This window comes from Carcharhinus amblyrhynchos, chromosome 1, assembly GCF_965287045.1.
Source record: "Carcharhinus amblyrhynchos chromosome 1, sCarAmb.v2.hapA, whole genome shotgun sequence".
In the NCBI taxonomy this organism is placed as follows: domain Eukaryota; kingdom Metazoa; phylum Chordata; class Chondrichthyes; order Carcharhiniformes; family Carcharhinidae; genus Carcharhinus; species Carcharhinus amblyrhynchos.
This window is the reverse complement of record NC_137324.1, coordinates 40,951,041-40,971,434: the sequence shown is the minus strand read 5'-3', so window position 1 is coordinate 40,971,434 and position 20,394 is coordinate 40,951,041. Positions and strand designations below refer to the sequence as shown.

The following is a 20,394-nucleotide window of genomic DNA, read 5'->3' as shown; positions in this document are numbered from 1 at the left end:
AAAATTCGCAGATGACACTAAAATGAGTGGCAGAGCAAAGTATGCAGAGGATGCCAAAAGTCTGCAAAGAGATGTAGATAGTCTAAGTGAGTGGGCAAGGTCTGGCAGATGGAGTACAGTGATGGTAAATGTCAGATCATCTATTTTGGTAGGAATAACAGCAAAATGGACTATTATTTAAATGGTAAAAAAAATTGCAGCATGCTGCTGTGCAGAGGGACCTGGGTGTCCTTGTGCAAGAATCACGACAAGTTAGTTTGCAGGTGCAGTAGGTAATTAAGATGGCAAATTAAATTTTGTCCCTCGTTGCTCGAGGAATGGAATTTAAAAACGGCGAGGTTATTTTGCAGCTGTATAGGGTACTGGTGAGGCCACACCTCAAGTACTATGTATAGGTTTGGTCTCCCTACTTGTGAAAGGAAATGCTGGCATTGGGTGCAGAGGAGATTCACTAGGTGGATTCCAGGGTTGAGAGAGTTGGCTTATGGGGAGAGACTGAGTAGACTGGGACTATATTCATTGGAATTCAGGAGAAATCTTACAGGAATGTATAAGATTATGAAGGGAATAGATAAGATAGAAGCAGGGAAGTTATTGCCCCTGGTGGGTGAAACTAGAACTAGGGGCATGGCCTCAAAATAAGGGGAAGCAGATTTAGAACTGAGTTGAGGTGGAACTTCTTTACGTAAAGGGTTGTGAATCTGTGAAATTCCCTGCCCAGTGAAGCAGTTGAGGCTACCTCATTGAATGTTTTTAAGGCAAGGATAGATACATTTTTGAACAGTAAAGGAATTAAGGGTTATGGTGAGTGGGTGGGTAAGTGGAGCTGAGTCCACGAAAAAATCAGCCATAATCTTATTGGCTGGCAGAGCAGGCTCGAGGGGCCAGATGGCCCTACTCCTGCTCCTAGTTCTTATGTTCTAAATGATAATACATACCCTCGTCTTGATGAATTATTTCTAATATTTCTCATTGAGGTGGAGCCACTTGAGAATTTTGTAGATTAAATCTAAAACATCAATAAAAATCTAAATGATAACCTACTGATGGCTATCTCCAGATTGAGAAGGAAATTTGCCCACAGAGTATTTAAGCAATGTCTCTCCTCAGTATTGAGTTGATATTCCAGAATGTTTCATTTAAAATGATGATGTGATAATAGAACAAAATAATCTCAACAAATCCACCTTCAGCAATGCCAGAACTGCATTAATTCTGAAATTCAATTACAGTTGAGCCTTGCAGCATTTGAGTGGTATTAAAACAACATATTCAGGTTTTACTATTGCAACACAAAAACATTTCATTCAGAAGCTAAACCAAGGCTCAGTCATCAGTAACCTCTGTACAGTGATTAAAAAGTGAATTATAATCACAATTGTTTTACGTTTTGCTTTTCTGTCTGTGAGAATTCTTCAATTTGATTAGCTGATCAGCCTGCATGCTGCCTATAGAATCATAGAATCTCAACAATACAGAAGGAGACCATTCAGCCCATCAAGTCACTGTTGCAAGACGCCATGAAAACCAAATTTAAAGCCTTGTCAGAATACAAGAAATAAATACTCTACAGCCTGCTAAGTCTCTGTGGGAAATTTTTATTAAGGTCAGCGGCAAGTCCCATCCTTTGCTGCTGACTACAAAATCCAGGTCATTGTTTGAGGTGTCACAGTACACGAGGTACATATTGGTAACGCTCAGGTGCAGCAAGAAAATAGGAGGCAAAATGGTCTGTTAGCCATTACTGCAAGGGAGTTTTGCATTATTGCTCCCATGCCCACATGCTTATCCTTGGCCTGCTGCAATGTTGTGGATGCTGCAATGTTCCAGTGAAGCTCAATGCAGACTGAAGGAACAGCCTCTTATCTTCCGGCCAGACACTTTACAGTCTTCTCACCTCAACATTGAGTTCAACAACTTCGGATGATTACTCCATCTTACCACTCCTTTGTTTTCATTCTATTTATTTTTACTGTACTCAACTTTTTATTCTTTATTGCCTTTCTTCATTTCTCTTCCTGCGCCACTGTTTCCCCCACTTTACCCCCCCTTTCCTTACCTTTTCTTCCCTTTTGCTTCCCCTTCCCCCCCTTTTCTTATTTTACCTCTCTCCCACCCATCCCCCACGCTCCCCCCACATCTTCTTCTATAGCAGTTTATTCTCTGATTTCAGCTTCTCTACCATTTGGCCATTCACACCCTTTATTCTTTCCATGGACTGCCATTAGCAGCCCTTTACCTTTGTTTCTGTAGCTATGACTCATCTTTCATTCTCCCCCCCTGCAGTATAAATATCTCCCACTTTCTATGCCTTTTAGCTTTGACAAAGAGTCATCTGGACTTGAAACATCAGCTCTTTTCTCTCCTTACAGATGCTGCCAGACCTGCTGAGATTTTCCAGACTTTTCTCTTTTGGTTTCAGATTCCAGCATCCACAGTAATTTGCTTTTATTGCAAAGGGGGTTGCAGTGCAAGGATAAGGATGTCTGCACTGTGCCACCATGTCTGGCAGCATGGTGGTACTGTGGTTAGTACTGCTGCCTCACAGAACCAGGGACCTTGGTTTGATTCCTGGCTTGGGTCACTGTCTATGTGGAATTTGCATATTCTCCCCATGTCTGTGTGGGTTTCCTCCGGGTGCTCCGGTTTCCTCCCACAGTCCAAAGATGTGCAGGTTAGGTGAATTGTCCATGCTAAATTCTCCCTCAGTGTTCCCAAACAGACAATGAAGTGTGGCGACTAGGGGATTTTCATAGTGACTTCATTGCAGCGTTATGTAGGCCTATTTGTGACTATTAAATAAATAAACTTTAAACTTTTAGGTCTCAGTAACAAAGTTTTGGTGAGACCACACTTGGAGTACTGTATACAATTTTTGCCTCCTTATAGAAGGAACAATATGCTTGTCTTAGACAGGGTGTAATGAACAATCACAAAATTGATTCTGGGGATGAAATGGTTGTCCTATGCACTAAGGAGTAGACTGTGCCCATTTCTCCAGAGCATGAGGGATGATTTAAAATTAAAACATTTAAAATTCTTAGCAGTTTTGACAGTGCATGTGCTAAGATGCTTTTTCCCTGACTAGAGTCCAGGGCGAGGGATCGTTGTGTCTGGCAACATGCCCTTGAATTTCTTATGTGCAGCCATATGTTCATAGTAATCTTTTATGCAGCCAGAGCTGGAACTTCCGTGTTCAACCATGTAACTTGAACATTGGTCTTAGGATAAGGACGCAAACATTTTCAATGAGAAGTTGTTTCTTTAATCATAAAGTTGTAAGTCTTGGACATTTTGTACCCCAGAGATGTGTGGCTACTCAGTCATTGAGTACGTGTAAAACTGACACTGGTAGATGTTTAGCCATAAGAGAATCAAGAGATTTGGAGAATGGGAAATTGGAGTAGATGTAAAAGCTCAGCCATGATCTTATTTTATTAATGGTGAAGAAGTTCAACAGGCAATATGGCCAACTCCTATTTGTTACTGTAAATTCAAGAATTGGTGACCACCAGTTCGCTAACAAACAACAGTGGGTTTATTACTATTTACAATTATATACAGAGTACAGTAGAAGTGTTCATTCCCAGCTCTCAAATCAATCTATCCACCAAAGCCAGTGCTTTACCCTGAGATCTCTGCGCTCATTCACCATTTGGCAATTGGGTTGCATGATCCTTCCGATGCACATCCATTAAAGGAGCTAACTACTACAGTTTGGTTTTTATAATAATTTTAATTAACAGTAAAATGCATAGTCTCAATCCTTTCAAGCCATTTTGAGTGCAGCACTTATCATAACACCTCAGAGAAACAATATCACTCCATTCTGTTGTACTCTGTCCACAAAACCTAGGGAAAACATCCTTTTGGTAAAGAAAGAGCTGTTCGTGGCTTAGGAAATGGTTGGATGAATGACATCAACAGGTGCCATGGCACCTTGTAGTTGTTTTATGTCATTTGACCAAAAACTGAAAGGGGTCAGCAAGTTGAACACTTTCCACAAGAGCAGGGAAGAGAGAGGTTGGGAATTCAGTGCAGCGAGACTTGCCTCCTGACTCCATAAGGCCTCTTCAACATTGACACAAACAAGGCACAAGATGATTGCAGCTGCAATAACAATTGAGCAGTTTGACACCATCCAAAACAAAAAGGCTAAAGTGAGACTTTTTAAAGGCTGCAGCAACTTAAAGTTTCCGTCCCTTTCTGCAGGAGAGGTTTAACCAATCCAAACCACTTGCACAGAAAATGTGAATTTCATCAGTGTGGGTCACGTAAGTGAGCATACAATAGTTCCACTCTTCTACTAATCTACCAACAGGAGAGAACCTAACTCAATGTACAAAAAAAAGGACCCAAAAAAACGATATAAGCAAATAGTCATTTGGTAGCGCAGAACTTAACTACTGCTGAAAATCTCAAAACACAGTATCTAACATTAGATGCAATTCTGTGATTAGGCAACACTAGCTAAACAACTTTGAGCTGACAACCAACAGTTGACAACCAATTTGAGATTATTAGTGGGGTTCGCAGTGTGGCACTTATGTGTGCTAGAAGCTACATATATGAAAACACTACCCTGTTCTTTGCAGACAGAATACTTACACTCATTACACCCTGTTTCAACTAAACAAAATAGGTGACAGCCATTTCCTTGTTCACTCTCCAGGGCAATGGCCTTGACCAGAGTCAACTTGCTTGGCTTGAATTTAAATATAGCTTGGCAGTTAAACTGTCAGTTGTCAGTTAATTGGTGCATTCCCTATGGCAATGACTCTACCAATCAGAGTCTGCTTGCCAACAAATCAGCACTTTCTTCTCATGAAGTATAAATTGTTGTTCCCTTTATATTTGGTTTTCATGAAAATTGTCCTGATTGATGCAAGACAAAAAGCTTTGACAAATGTGTCTTTTTTTAGCAATATTCAGGATATAGACATAGTGAGAGGTTGAGATACATAATCAGCCATGATTGTATTGAATCACAGAACAGGTCTAAAGTGCTGAATGGCCTTTTCCTCCTCCTATTTCTAATGCACCTTATGTTTGAGAATATTGAGTTATCCTACATACCAGCCCTTACAAAAAAGGGTACTTTGTCAAAGAGCAGTACATACCAAAGTGGCAAAAATCAATCTGTCAAACTCTATGAAATATTTAATAGTTGTAATTATTGTACATAATTGTCTTGAAGTCAATAATGGTATTCATCAAAACCCTTGCAAGTCTGTTCAGTTATTACTGAATAATTTAACCCCAACTAGGATTTATAATATTGATGACATTTTAAAATAGATATTTCATGAGAACAGCACAGTTGGGTCCAATAAAACAGGTAAGCTCATGGTATCCATGTTCATTCAATCAATACTAATCTCCAGGAAGTGTTAAATGTAAATGCAATTACAACAACAATTTACATTTATATATTACCGGGAGATGAGTTCAGGGGATTGAAGGCGTGGCCACCAACTGTGGAGAAATGGAAAGAAGGATGCATAGGAGATGAGTAACAGAGAAAAGGCCACAGTGTAGGTATCTGGGAGAGGGTCAGGAGTGCCCGGTCGGTTTTGATAGTATGTATGGGGAAGGATGCTAGCAGCAGAACTGATTGTCTGCCTTTTGAAGAGGTCCCTGAGCTCTTTACATTAATCATTAATGGTGAGGGTTTGGGGTGGGGGGGCATGGAAGAAATGTTTAATAGATATAGTTGTCAGTGTTAAGGGTTAGCAGTGCTGCCTCACAGCACCAGGGATCCAGCTTGGGCCACTGTCTGTGTAGAGTTTGTGCCTTCTCCCTGTGTTTGCGTGGGTTTCCTCCGGGTGCTCCAGTTTCCTCCCACAGTCCAAAGATGTGCGGGTTAGGTGCATTGACCCGATCAGGCGCCGGAATGTGGCAAGCAAGGATTTCCACAGTAACTTCATTGCAGTGTGTGTAAGCTTTACTTGTGACACCAATAAATGAACTTTAACCTTTAACTTTAAAAAGAAGCTAAGGATTACCTGCAGGGACCACATGCTGAGGAAAACCTAGAGAAAAGAGAGAACAGGAGTTACTGGCAGGCTGAATATTAGCAACTGACAATCTTTAGCTCATCATGATGACCAAATATTTAATTAGTTGAGAAGAATAGTTTGAGACCCTACTCAGATATGCCATCAGCATTCACCAGTGTTCTTTGCTTCCACTGAGCCATTGATTGCCACAACCTGTAACTCCCTTTGTTTGAAGGCCATGTTACAGCTGTTTCTCTCCTGATCTTCCTCTGCAGATGGCATTGTTTGCTGTATTATCCTGCACAACCAGAGAGAGAGAGCTCTTCAGTCACCGTTGAAAGGAAATGTGAAGAAGTTACGCAGTCATTTATGGCCCAGAAGGAGTCGACCTTGGCCCATTGAGTCTATGCCAGCTCTTCACGGAGCAATCTCATCGGGGGTAGAGAGTAATGGAATGATATCCTTTATTATGAGAGGAATTGAAGAGAATAGTAATGATGTTATGCTTCCGTTAAAGACGACGGTGGGGAGATTGCATCTCAAATACTGTGTGCAGCTTTGGTCTGCTTACTTAATGAAAAAAGGAAATGCATTGGAGGTGGTTGGGAGGTGGTTTATTAGATTGATAATTGGAATGAGCAGGTTGTCTTGGGGGGAGTCAGGCTATTGAATGTGATGATCAGCCATGATCAAAATGAATGGCGGAGCAGGCTCGAAGGGCCAAATGGCCTACTCTTGCTTCTAGTTTTTATGTCTTATGAGGAGAGGTTGGACAGATTGGGCTTGTTTCCACTGGGCTTTAGGAAAGTGAGGGGTGACTTGATTAAAGTATAGAACACTGGACACTGTTAACAAGGTGGATGTGGAAAGGATGGCCGTGATTCTCCCAAAAGCACTGAATTCGGGAGAAAACTGTTCCAGATCCCGACTGTTTTCTCAGTTCAGCTTCTCACCCGAATCTCCCCACTCTGTGCAATACAGAAGTCCCAGTCGTGAATATCATTAAAAATCCAGGGGGCAGAGCCTATTCACACCGGGGATTATATTCTGGAACTCTGCACTTGCGCAGTGGTCCCGATCTGTCAGAATCCCCGTTTGCTGGCTAGCTCGATCACTGCCCAGCCTCGGACACCTGAAGTGCTGCCCCTTCATCCATACCATCCCCCACCTCTGACCTGATCACAGCCCCCACAGCAACTCAGGCCAGCCCCGACTCCCCCATTGTCCTGGAACACCCCAATGTAAGCCCAGCCCACCACCCCCCCACACCCCAGGGTCAGACCTCACTGCACCAGGGTCAGACCCCACCCACCGGGATCACCTCCCTGCCCGAGGTCAGGCACTCCCCCCTGGGAGACCACCACGCGCCCTAGCCAATCGCTGCCCTCCCTCCAGCCCAGACTGATCCTGTCTGCAGAGTAGCAGTGGGACCACCCCCCTCCCCACCCCCACCGATTGCGCCTAGGCCCCAACCACACTGGGCCCCACCCCCTTGACACTGCCCGATACTCAGTGGGCAGTGCCAAATTGCCCAAAGGGCATGGGCACTTTGCCCCTTGGGCAGTGCCAAGGGCACAGACTGGCACTGCCAGAGTTCCCATGCCCGGGGGCACCATCCCCTGCCGCCCGACCCCCCTGGGGATCCCCAATTGCCCGCCCCCCCCCCCGCATCATTCTGGCAAGATCTCCCGTTAGTTCCCCAAACGTGGGGAGCTAGTCTATACCCTGCTGGAATGAAGTAATCCTGGTAGGGTGGGAGATTCAATTGTGACTGGTTAGTTCCCAATAATTAGATTGAAAACATAATTAAAATACATTTAAAACAGATTCAAATAACTTACACGTCTTCTCTCCGGTTTCCAGGGTGGTCTGACCGCTGACTGTTTGCCAGCTCTGGGAGATGAGCATGCGTTCCTGGCACATGCACAAATCCCAGAACAAGGCTGGCGACATGCATCTTCCACCATGACCAGCCAGAAAAGTTGCGGTCACGATGGGAGAATTGCGGCCGACGTTTCCCTCTTGTGGATGAACTAGGGGGCACTGCTTGAAAATTAAGGGTCAACCCTTATTGATAGAGATGAGAAGAAATCTCTCAGAGGGTTGAGAGACTGGAACTCTCTGCCTCAAAGTTGGAGAATGTGGAGCCACTGGGGCAGAGTTAGATAGATTTTTGTTGAATAAGGGAATCAAAGGTTATCAGGGATAGCTGGGGACTTGGAACCTGAAACACAAACAAATCAGCCATTGTTTTATTGACTCTAGGGCCAATTGGCCTACATCTGCTCTATCTTAACTGAAGTTCTTTTTGAGGCTTCAACATAGGTGCAGAAGAGTCAGACTACATGCAAAATGTGCAGTTTTTTGTCCAAGCCCTTCCTCCCTATTGCTTTTCTATCATCCATCCTTTCCATCCCTTTCCCCATTCCCTCCTAATCCCTGCCTCCCCTTTTCATCCTTACCCCTCCCTCATCTCTACCTTTAAGGACAACAGGTCTGTCGTATTAAAGTATCAAAATATTTTATTGATTGCTGTCAAATATATCTTGTAAGAAATTTGAAAAAATGAGGCAATTAAACAAAATGGCAGCTGCTAAAGTAAAATGTTTAGTTAAATGTTTATCAAACTTTTGTATTTATAACATTTTTTGTTAAAAGCTTTCCATTAAATGTTACAAAATTCTACTAATGCTTTTTTGAAACATTAAAACAAATCATTTAAAATTGAAATTATACAAATGGTTTATTGAAACATCTAAACAGAACAATTAAATATGACAATTATAAATGAAATAAGCAAGGCAGTAGAATACCAATGATAAACACATTTAGATTTTCCATGGCCCAAAATATGAACTCTCTTTCGTTCAAACTCAAGCAATAAGGTACCAAAATCATGATCCGATAGTGTTGACCTCTGATCTTCCCAATTTAATTTTCACATTCCTTATTCTAAGTTAAAACACATGAACACTTATAAGCATGCCACACATAAAGTCATATAATGATATAAAGGAACGGTTTGATAGAGCAGATGCAGCACGGATTCGTTAAGGGGAAGTCATGTTTGACAAATTTATTGGAATTCTATGAGGATGTGACTAGTGTGGTAGACAGAGGGGAACCGGTGGATGTGGTGTTTCTAGATTTTCAAAAGGTGTTTGATAAGGTGCCTCATAAAAGGTTGCTACAGAAGGTTAGGGTGCATGGAGTTGGGGGTAAGGTGTTAGCGTGGATAGAGGATTGGTTGTCTAATAGGGAGCAGAGAGTTGGTATCAATGGGTGCTATTCTGGTTGGCGGATGGTAACTAGTGGAGTGCCGCAAGGATTGGTGTTGGGGCCTCAGCTATTTACCATTTATATAGATGATCAGGAGGAGGGGGCTGAGTGTAGGGTGATGAAATTTGCTGATGATACGAAAATGAGTGGAAACGCAAATTGCGTGGAGGTGTGGACAGTCTGCAGAGGGATCTGGACAGGCTGAGCGAGTGGGCGAGGACCTGGCAGATGGAGTATAATGTTAGCAAGCATGAGGTTATCCACTTTGGCAGAAATAATAGTAGGAGGGATTACTATTTAAAGGGTGAAAAGCTGCAGCATGCTACGGTGCAGAGGGACCTGGGGGTCCTTGAGCATGAGTTGCAAAAACCCAGTCTGCAGGTGCAGCAGGTGATCAAAAAGGCAAATGGGATGCTGGCCTTTATAGCGAGGGGGATAGAATATAAAAGTAGGGAGGTCTTGCTGCAACTGTACAGGGTACTGGTAAGGCCACAGCTGGAGTAGTGTGTGCAGTTTTGGTCGCCGCACTTGCGCAAGGATATATTGGCCTTGGAGGGAGTGCAGAGGAGGTTCACTAGGCTGATACTGGAGATGAGGGGGTTGGACTATGAAGAGAGACTGAATAGACTGGGTCTGTACTCGGAGTTTAGAAGGATGAGGGGGGATCTTATAGAGACGTATAAGATAATGAAGGGGATGGATAGGGTAGAGGTAGAGAGATTCTTCCCACTAAGAAAGGATAGCAGGACTAGAGGGCACAGCCTCAAGATCGGAGGAGGAACTTCTTCACTCAAAGGGTGGTGAGTCTCTGGAATTCTCTGCCCGTTGAAGTGGTGGAGGCTACCTTGCTAAATGTATTTAAGTCACGGGTAGATAGGTTTTTGACAGACAAGGGAATCAAGGGTTATGGGGATAAAGCGGGAAAGTGGAACTGATCCACTTCAGATCAGCCATGATCTCATTGAATGGCGGGGCAGGCTCGAAGGGCTAGATGGCCTACTCCTGCTCCTATTTCTTATGTTCTTATATAGTGCAGATTTAATTAGTTTTACAGATTTAGAACAAATAACAAAACCTATGTTAATTTATACATTAAATAATACTCAGCTTCATTCAAAAAAAATTCATCTTAAATGGGCCTTGTTGAAGTTATACAAGACATTGGAATACTGTGTTCAGTTCTGGTCACCCTATTGTAGAAAGGATATTAAACTAGAAAGGTTGCAGAAAAGATTGATTAGGATGCTACTGGGTCTTGATAGTTTGAGTTATAAGGAGAGGCTGGATAGACTGGGACTTTTTTTCCTTAGAGTGTATGAGGCTTAGAGTTGATCTTATAGAGGTCTATAAAATAATGAGGAGCATGGATAAATAGTCAACATACTTTCACAAAGATAGAGGAATCTAAAACTTGAGGGCATAGGTTTAAGGTGAGAGGGGAGAGATACAAAAGGGTTCAGGGGGTAGCTTTTTCACTTAGAAGGTGCTGAGTGGCTGGAACAAGCTGCCAGATGCGATAGTTGAGATGGGTGCAATTTTGTCTTTTCAAAAACATTTAGACAATTACATGGGTAAGATGGGAGTAGAGCGATATGGACCAAATGTGGGCAATTGGGTCTAGCTTAGTGGTAAAAACTGGATGGCATGCACTAGTTGAGCCGATGAGCTGTAAATGACTATGAGCCAATAACAATAGGATTAACTACTTAAAATAAATAGTATCAACGTACCTTTTATGACAGCAGGGAAATTCTTCTGTTTTCAATGCTAAAGTGCTTTTCCAAGCTGGTCCTCAATGGGTGTTCTCCATCTAGCCATGTCTTAAAGGGCCGTGGTTAGGGTCCTCCTGTGTTGCACCGGAGTCAACTCCACTTGAAGGCTGAAGGCTGTTGCTCCCACTGGGAGTTTGGGCGCTATTTTTAAGCTGAGGTAACGTTGCAAAAAATTATTTTATTTCTGGTGGCCCATAGTTTTCTGCCACTGATTGGAACTTACAGGCCATTGTTTTTGTATCTTCCTGAATCTGGGAGTGATGGAGTAGCTTCAGTCTTTCTGGTTTGCTGTGCTGTGGGGAAGATCATGCTCAGATTGGGAATACCAAATTTGTGAGTTAAAATGAGGCTGATAGAGTCACCTAGATTGAGCTGCAGAGAGAGAGTCTCTGGGAAGAAAGAAATTCACTTTGAAAGACAGTTCCAAGATTGCAACTTACCACGCTGAGAAAAGAAAGGTACATAAAGAAGTCTTGGGAGTTATGGATCACTTTAAATTGATTCTGGGAAAATTATGTGTCTATCTAAAAGACAGTGTTAAGTACACCTGTGAAGTGTGTTTTTTAGATTGGGCTAATAAGTAATGGCTATTTCATTTAAAGTGCAAGTTGCCTACAAGGTAGTGCTTTGTTAATAGCTTTTCTCGTCTTCTGATCTCTGAGTACATGTACATAATTCATTGTAGATTGTAGGACATATTGAAAAAGCAATTAATAAAGTATGTAGCATCTTGAGCTATACGAACAGGGGCATTGAGTACAAGAGTAAGGCGCTCCTGCTGAATTCCCATGAGACAATAGTTAGGCCTCATCTGGAGTGCTGTCTCCAGTTCTGGGCTTCATGGGAAGGATGTGAAGCCTTTGGAGAGAGTACAGAGGAGATTTACAAGAATGATTCCAGGGATAAAGAACTGTAGCTATGAGGATAGATTGAAGGAGTTAGGACTGTTTCGCTTGGAGAAAAGACTAAGAGGAAATTTGCTGCAGACATTCATGAACCAAGAGATATTAATAGGTTAAATAGTGAGAAATTGTTCCTACTCAAGAAAGCATCAATGTCTAGAGAGCTCAGATTCAAAATAATTGGCAAGAAAAGTAAAAGTGATGTCAGAATAAATATTTTCACCGAGGGTGGTTGAATTCGGGAATTAACTTCCTGAGAGGGTGGTTGAGGTAGGTTTGATTGCTATCTGAAAAGAGAGGAAATGCAAGGTTATGAGGATTAGGTAGGTGAGTGGGACTAGGTAGAATGCTTTTTCAGAGAGCCAGTGCAGATACATTGGGCCAAATGGTCTCCTTCTGCACTAAAGATTCTGTAATTCAGTGCCACAAGTGTCAAGAGTACAGACACTGGTGAAGTTTATCTATCTTGGCTATGCTCTGCATATGTATTATCAGCCCCTCAATCCCAACTACAGTTATTTGTATACTTTCAATGTAGCAATCATCCTGTGGCACAGTTGGTTATTTTCCATTTTAAGAGGCAAAATAAAGCTCACAGCATTCTGTGTCTTTCACACCCAAATGTTACAGCACAGAAGGAACACTCATTTTTTAAATGGTGATTTAGACTAATCTTCTGTCTTGTGTGGCTGTGGACATGGGATTACAATTTGTAAAGCTGTTATCCAGAGTATTTTATTTTCATTAACTGGAGCACAAACTTAGGTAGAGCCTTCTCCAACCTGAAGAGTTCCATTATAAACCTAGTCCTGATCACCAAGGAAGACAGATTCCAAATTATAAAATATACAAATGTCTCTTTTCCTGCAAGCTTAATTTTGGAAATAAGATATTGCTTCTGTTTCAAGGCCAATTAACATTGTGTGAAATGACCTTTATAAAACACTAGAGAAAAAAATAAAAATTATAAAACAATTTAAAAGTGCAGCCATTAAAAAAGAACCAGAGGAAATTTCACAAGGTAATTACACTGTAAACCATTTTAAATTTGCATTTATATTAGTGACAAATCATGTTTGTTTAGATCGATTCATCCTTTGCATATTCAGAAGGTGGAGACAGCAACACTTTAGTGGACATACACAATCTGGTAGGAGTTATTTAAATAATCACAGTGGTAATGAGTTTGTTATAGGATAAGATTAAAATAGGGCAATTACAAAGTCCAGTAACACTCCACTCTGCATTTTTTTTTTATTTTTGATAAAATAAAGCTATTAAAGAAAATGACAATACACATGGCATTTCTTCTCCACAGTGGGAATTCAAACATCCAAAATATTAGCCACAAACAAAGAAACCATGAAACCTACCAAAGCACCCAACTTGACTCAGGTATAGCTTCTCTGAAATAAATATATTATTTATTAATAAAGAGAACACTCAAAAAATCTAGCACCGAATGCCATACTCAGCTTTCATACAGAACATTGTTTATGGATATTGGAACACATGTTTAACTTCACAAGAAAAAAAATGTTAAAATCTTATCGAATAACTGAATCACTGAAGTCCAGAGATAAACAAAATTAGCCTCTTCTAAGAACCATCTTGCTGTCCCTTATTTATGATTTGTTGTAGCAATTGATCAGCTATTGTTCAGATTCCCTCCCATAATCACTGCATTCAGGACTTCTTGTACAACACTGTGATAGTCAAGGAGCAAACTGCACAACATAATTGGTCAATTTGCTAGAGGGGTGACATGCCGCGGCAAATCATCACTCTATTAATAAAGGGCAAGATTTGAGCACAAATCATAAATAAGGGACAGCAAGATGGTTCTTAGAAGAGGCTAATTTTGTTTAACATTAGTTGCTTTCAAATTCAACCTGTTGTTGAGTTGGAAAGCATAACAGCCAAATTGTACACAAGGTCCTCAAATCAACAATGAGATGAATGACAATTTGATCTGTCTTTGGAGATAGTCATTGAAAAATATATATTAGCCAGGTTATTGGGAAAATAGCACTTTGTAATCTTTTACATCCACTAGCAAAGGAGGTGGGCTTAACATTTAATCCACTAGATTGCACCTCTGACAGTGCTGCACTAAAGTGTCTGCCTTGATGAAGTAAATGCTTATGTTCCTGGAATGGGGTCTGAACTCATGACCAGCTGACCCTGAGGTAATAATGTTACTGGGGAACAAGCTTGTAACACTGTCAGAGGTGCAATCTAGTGGATTAAATGTTAAGCCCACCTCCTTTGCTAGTGGATGTAAAAGATTACAAAGTGCTATTTTCCCAATAACCTGGCTAATATACATTTTTCAATGACTATCTCCAAAGACATGACAAGTTGTCATTCATCTCATTGTTGATTTGAGGACCTTGTGTACAATTTGGCTGTTATGCTTTCCAACTCAACAACAGGTTGAATTTGAAAGCAACTAATTAGCTATGAAGTGCATCCCATTGACCAAATAAATGCAACTTTCCTTTATTTTCAGTTAGTGTCATTTAGCATTGTACGTATTTATTTTTAAACAGCATGTCCAGTCAAACAAAATAGTACAATATCTTTTAGGTATGGATTGTATTCTGGACTGAAGCTGTGTAGTTATTGTTCCTAACTGTCTCATTGTTATATCAATTTTATATTTGAAAAGTTAATGAGCGAAGAAGTTATTCTACTATAGCAATTTACAATTGGTGAAACTGATATTTTTGAACATTAATATTTAAATTAATTAATTATATACTGGACAACATTATACAATATTTGACATTATTGGTATTCAAATATTAGCTATTAACAGAATGCATCAGTGGGGGGGGGGCTCAGATGGTCCCTAATAATAGGATGAAGTGTCTAATATAAATTACATCTTATTTACCTTAACTTGGCTGTTAAATGTTTAATACACAGCACTATTTTTTGTTACCATTTATTCACTTTCAGTGGATTCTAATTGTGGTAAATAAGATGATTCTACCTTCTGGGTCTGATATTTAGCATTAGTTTAGGCCCATGTTAAAAACTATGCACATACCAAGAATACGTAGTGAACTTTAAAATACCATTTTTCATTTTAAGAATTAATTCTTCCCATAAGGGAATAAATGTAGTATTTGATATTCAAACTGCTCTTTTGGGAATGCAGGGTATACCACTTTGGAGGTACACACGACTTCTTGTGTTATGCCATGTTACTCAAAATCATTGCACAAGCAAGCTGATGAAGTAATTCAGAAGAGAACCAAATCATGCAATGAGCTGGATATTAATGCCAAAAACCTCTGTCCTTATTCAGGGCTGGGATTTTCCAGTGTCACTGAAAGTGAATGGAATTTTGCCTGGAATGTCAAATTCTCCATTCTCATCGGTAGTGGGGCAGGCATGGACGGGATCAGAGAATCTCACCCCAAGTGATGATTTCAACAGTGGTTTATGCCCACATGTTCCATAATGCCTTTATATCTACAATTACTTCCTAGAGAAAGAAGAGTATAGCACACTGTCAAGAATCACAATTCTATGCAACATATTCACAGTTTGCAGAACTAGCAGCATCTGAACAGAGACTGCACATTGATCTATTGCAGTTTCACATCTAAAATGATAACATGCCAGATGATTTCTCAGCTTTCCTGGACTGTGTTGATTACCAATATGCACTCTTGACATGGGTATTTTACATAATGAATGTGTCAAAAGCTGCTTCTTTCTATTCAAACAATTATAACATATTAATTATTAGTAATTACGACAAAGCAACAGAAAGATTGGTTAAGACAACTAAATTTTCTACGGTTTGAAAATAATATGCTGCAGGAACATTGCTGTAGGTATATCGCAGTTATCAGTTTTAAAGAATCCTATGACATTCTCAGCACATTAATCACTTTACATTTTGGATTAACCCAGCAGAGTGCACTTTGCTGCCAAAGGTTCAAAGCATAAAAGTCTTTTGGACGGTGCTTGTCTATCAACCATTAAAACACTCTTCAACACTCCAATTTTAGTAAAATAATTCAAAAATCATGATGATTCATTCATGCCAATGAGAATGTTCGATCCCTTTTTTAAATGAAAAAAACATCTTCCAACATCCTGCTTTCCTCAAATTCATCATCTGAAACTCCACTGTCTGTTGGAGCTTTTCCAGTCTTATCAAGCTTTTGATGGTTTCCGCGGTGAATTATGTTGCTTTTCCATGGCTTGCAGTATTCTTCCTTAATGTGCGAATTATGCTTTTGTGAGGAAATCGGACTCAATGCATCCACCAAGTGAACAAGAGAGGCTTCGTAGCTTAAGGATATTGAAAGAAGGAAAAAAAACGATGTTAAATTTAGAGCATTTGAGATTCCTTTCTTCATAAAAATATGCATAATAAAAGACACAAAAGATATTGTGCAAGAGCGAAGCCCTATTTCAAATATTTAAAGCACATAACTCAAGGATTTATGATGGTCTTATATGATAACAAAATAACCATGATAAATTGTCAATGTTATGATACTCTATTATTCTCAGGAATCCATTTACCATAGATGCCGGCGTAAAAGCCAACCTCTGAAACCTTGAAAAATTCCTCCAAAAAAACAAGTTGATTTATACAGCGAATGTAGACATGAACTGAAGGTGAGGGTGATCATCATCTCCATTATTCACTGCATGGGGTCTGCTTTGTGTGGGCATGCCTTAGATTTCTGTGCATCTGCGCCACACAGGCCATATCGCCTACTTGATCTCTTGTGCCCAATTATAAGGTACTGGTGAGTAAAATGTCCAGTTGCAGGTTGAGAAATTGAGGCTATCTTCTAATGGGAGGGTAGCATGTTGTGGCTGAAAAGGGTGGTTGACTTATATGTCAAGTATGTGAAAAAAACATGATTTTTGGGGCTGAGGCAATGGGTTTCTCTTATACCACCACGATGTTTTAAATGTAATGATCTACGGTGAGTGTTTTCTAGAATCAAGCATGCAGTTCTGACAAAATATAATGCCTGACAGGCACTGTAACACCAACTAACGTAAATCTGTTGACTGAAAAAAATACTAACAACGATAAAAACATGGTCGGATAGTTTGAGAGTACAGAAGGTAATAACCAACCAGAACTATTTATCTGTGATTTAAAATAAGTTACACACTTGCCCTTAAAGCTAGCAGTAACAATAGTCCCAGCACTCTAGTGATCCTCTCCTTATAAATAATTGAAGAAATAGATGTTTTCTGTTCTTTCTTCAAGCATATTAATTATTCTTCTGAGCTTCTCTCCATAACTTAATGGATAAAAGACCTCCTTCTATCCTTTTCACCAAACTAAACAAAATGCAAGGCTTCCCTCACACTGAAACATACAGGTGACTTTTTTTTATATTTGATTTGATTTATTATTATCACATGTATTAGTATACAGTGAAAAGTACTGTTTCTTGTGCGCTATACAAAGCATACTGTTCATAGAGAAGGAAACAAGAGACTGCAGAATGTAAGATGTTGAATTAAAGCATTGTTAGAGAGTTTAAAAGACTTAGAATGATGTTTTAGAACTATAAAACGATATTAAAAGATAGAATTAGGAAGTATGATGGGCACAGCTTGCAAAAAGTTGCCTTACTCTGGCGCCATCTTGGAAAATAAAAAAAAGGCAGAATTTTGCTATCCCAATCCCCCTGCATAGAAATCGTAGTGGGCGGGACACGGACCTCGGGTGGGATTTTCCAGTTTTGGGGCAAGCGCAGCTGGAAGATCCTGCCCTCTGTCGTCCTCCCACAAACATATGTGGTGGGATTTTCTGGTTGTGCCTGCCAAGGGACCAGAAATGTTTGCGCAAGATCAACAGACCTTTAAATAGTCCATCTAACTGTTCATCCCACCCATGACGGTTCCTTCAGTGAGTGAGACTAGAAAATTTACCCTATTATTTGCAGCTGTTAAGCATTGAGACTATATTTCATAGTGCTTTACCAAAACATCATTGCTAAAATAGCAAGTTTTTAATGTCTTTAATAAATTGTGAATACATATTGTAATACATATAATACAGTATAAGGCATTGACTAATGCAATGGTTATTCCATTCATAACGGAGGCTTTTGAACATCACTTATGGAAGAGCCGGTATATTTTAATATTTATCTGTGCCCTGGTGTGGCTGCAGATTCTCAAAATTTCTCTCAACTTCATTCCACAACCTTCCTTTCCTCATGCCACCTTTCATAAATTTTCCATGTAATAAATTTTCCATATACCATAACATCCATTAAAAACTTTAGCAAAGCACACTTTGCTTGACAAATATGTCCAACACAATATATCAATATTTAGACTCATGAAAATATCAACTGATTTCACTTGCGTTAAAAATGCCAAATAACCTCCGTCAAAAGAGAAATTAAGGTCATAGGCAAGGTTAATTCCATTAATTTTTTCAAAAGAGTTACACAATTTCACAAAACAGCTGTTCTACTTTTAGACAGTAATTGTTCATTATAATAGATTTTTTTTAATGGTTCAAAAAAATTAGTTTAAGAAAATAACGGCAGTCATCGTTTATTATGTAGAGACGCTGGATGACAACTTAGAGCTAATATTAATGGGTACAATCAATCCAGCAAAAGCACGTAATCCAATGACAATTTTGTCTCTGTTACCAGAGACTGAGGATTGATATTAAGCATGTGACGTTCCAGGTGGAGTGTTCCTATATTAGGAGATGGCAATCAACAGAAATAGACTGCAACTATTATATACAATATTTATTTCATACCCTGTAGCTGCAGGTAAAATAGATGGCAGTGAACAGGATTTCATCCTGCATATCGCTTCATGTGGCAGGGAGCATTAAACTCTGTTTACAGCATCTTCATTCAGCTGTGCGTCACAGAAGCTGTTTTTCTACTTAACTATTGCATCTCAAGATGAATAATACATTGTAGTGATCATGATTTAGCAAAATTCGCTCGGCTCTGGGGTGATTTCTGCAGGTTGGAAAACAGCAAATGTGACACCACTGTTTAAAAAGGGAGGGAGACAAAAGGCGGGTAAGTATAGGTTAGCTTAACTTCTGAGTGGGGAAAATGCTTGAAACTATCATCAAGGAAGAGATAATGAGACATCTGGATATAAACTGTCCCATTGGGAAGACGCAGCAATGGTTCATGAAGGGCAGGTCATGTTTGACTAATTTGGTGGAATTCTTTGAGAACATTATGTCCACAGTGGACAATGGAGAACCTGTAGATGTGGTGCATTTGGATTTCCAGAAGGCATTTGATAAAGAACCGCACCAAAGCCTGCTGCAAAAGTTAAAGGTGCACAGTGTTATGGGTAATGTATTAGCATGGATAGAGGATTGGTTAACTAACAGGAAGCAAAGAGTAAATGGGTGTTTTTCTGGTTGGCGATTAATGACTAGTGATGTGTCTCAGAGATCAGTTTGGGGCTGCAACTGTTTACAATTTACTTAGGTGATTTGGAGTTGGGGACCAAGTGTAGCGTGTCAAAATTCGCAGACGACACTGCGATGAGTGCTAGTGCAAAATGTGCAGAGGATACTGAAAGTCTGCAAAGGGACACAGATAGTCTAAGTGAATGGGCAAGGTTCTGGTGGATGGAGTACAATATTGGTAAATGTGAGGTCATCCATTTTGGTCAGAATAACAGCAAGATGAACTATTGTTTAAATGGTAAAAAACTGCAAGATGCTGCTGTGCAGAGGGGCCTGGGTGTCCTTATGCATGAATCACAAAAAACTGGTTTGCATGTATAGTAGGTAATTAAGAAGGCAAATGGAATTTTGTCCTTCATTGCTACAGGGATGGAATTTAAAACGGCGGGGGATTATGTTGCAGCTGTATAAGGTGCTGGTGAGGCCATACCTGGATTACTGTGTACAGTTTGGTCTCCTTACTTGAGAGAGGATGTAGTGGCACTAGAGGAAGTGCAAAGGAGATTCACGAGGTTGATTCCGGAGAGAAAGAGTTAGCTTATGAAGAAATTCTGAGTAGACTGGGACTATATTCATTGGAATTCAGAAGAATGAGGGGAGATCTCATAGAAGCATATAAGATTCTGAAGAGAATAGATAAGTTAGAAGTTGTTTCCAATGGCAGGTGAAACTAAAACTAGGGGGCATAGCCTCAAAATAAGGGGAAGTAGATTTCGGAGTGAATTAAAGAGGAACTTCTTCACCCAAAGGAAATCTGTGGAATTCTCTGCCCAGTGAAGCAGTTGAGGCTTGTTCTTAAGGCAAGGATAGATAAATATTTGAATTGTAAAGGAATCAAGGGTTATGGTGAGCGGGTGGCCAAATGTAGCTGCGCCCACGAAAAGATCAGCCATGATTTTATTGAATAGTGGAGCAGGCTCAAGGGGCCAGATGACCTTCTATAACTCCTAGTTCTTATGTTCTTATAAGTGAGAACATTT

The 20,394-nt window shown here is 40.2% G+C and overlaps 1 protein-coding gene across 4 annotated transcripts in view; it reads right to left on the bottom strand.

Moving 5' to 3' along the window:
- Positions 1-14,373: 14,373 nt before the first annotated feature.
- Positions 14,374-20,394, bottom strand: part of kiaa1328 (KIAA1328 ortholog) — a 192,778-nt gene continuing 186,757 nt past the window's right edge. For 3 of the 4 annotated variants that reach the window (XM_080214587.1, XM_080214751.1, XM_080214835.1), the window contains one exon: positions 14,374-16,266. In XM_080214587.1, the coding sequence (XP_080070713.1) occupies positions 16,041-16,266 (226 nt within the window). In that variant the 3' untranslated portion in view covers positions 14,374-16,040. The remainder of the gene's footprint in view (positions 16,267-20,394) is intronic. The other variant, XM_080214671.1, reaches the window with a different exon arrangement.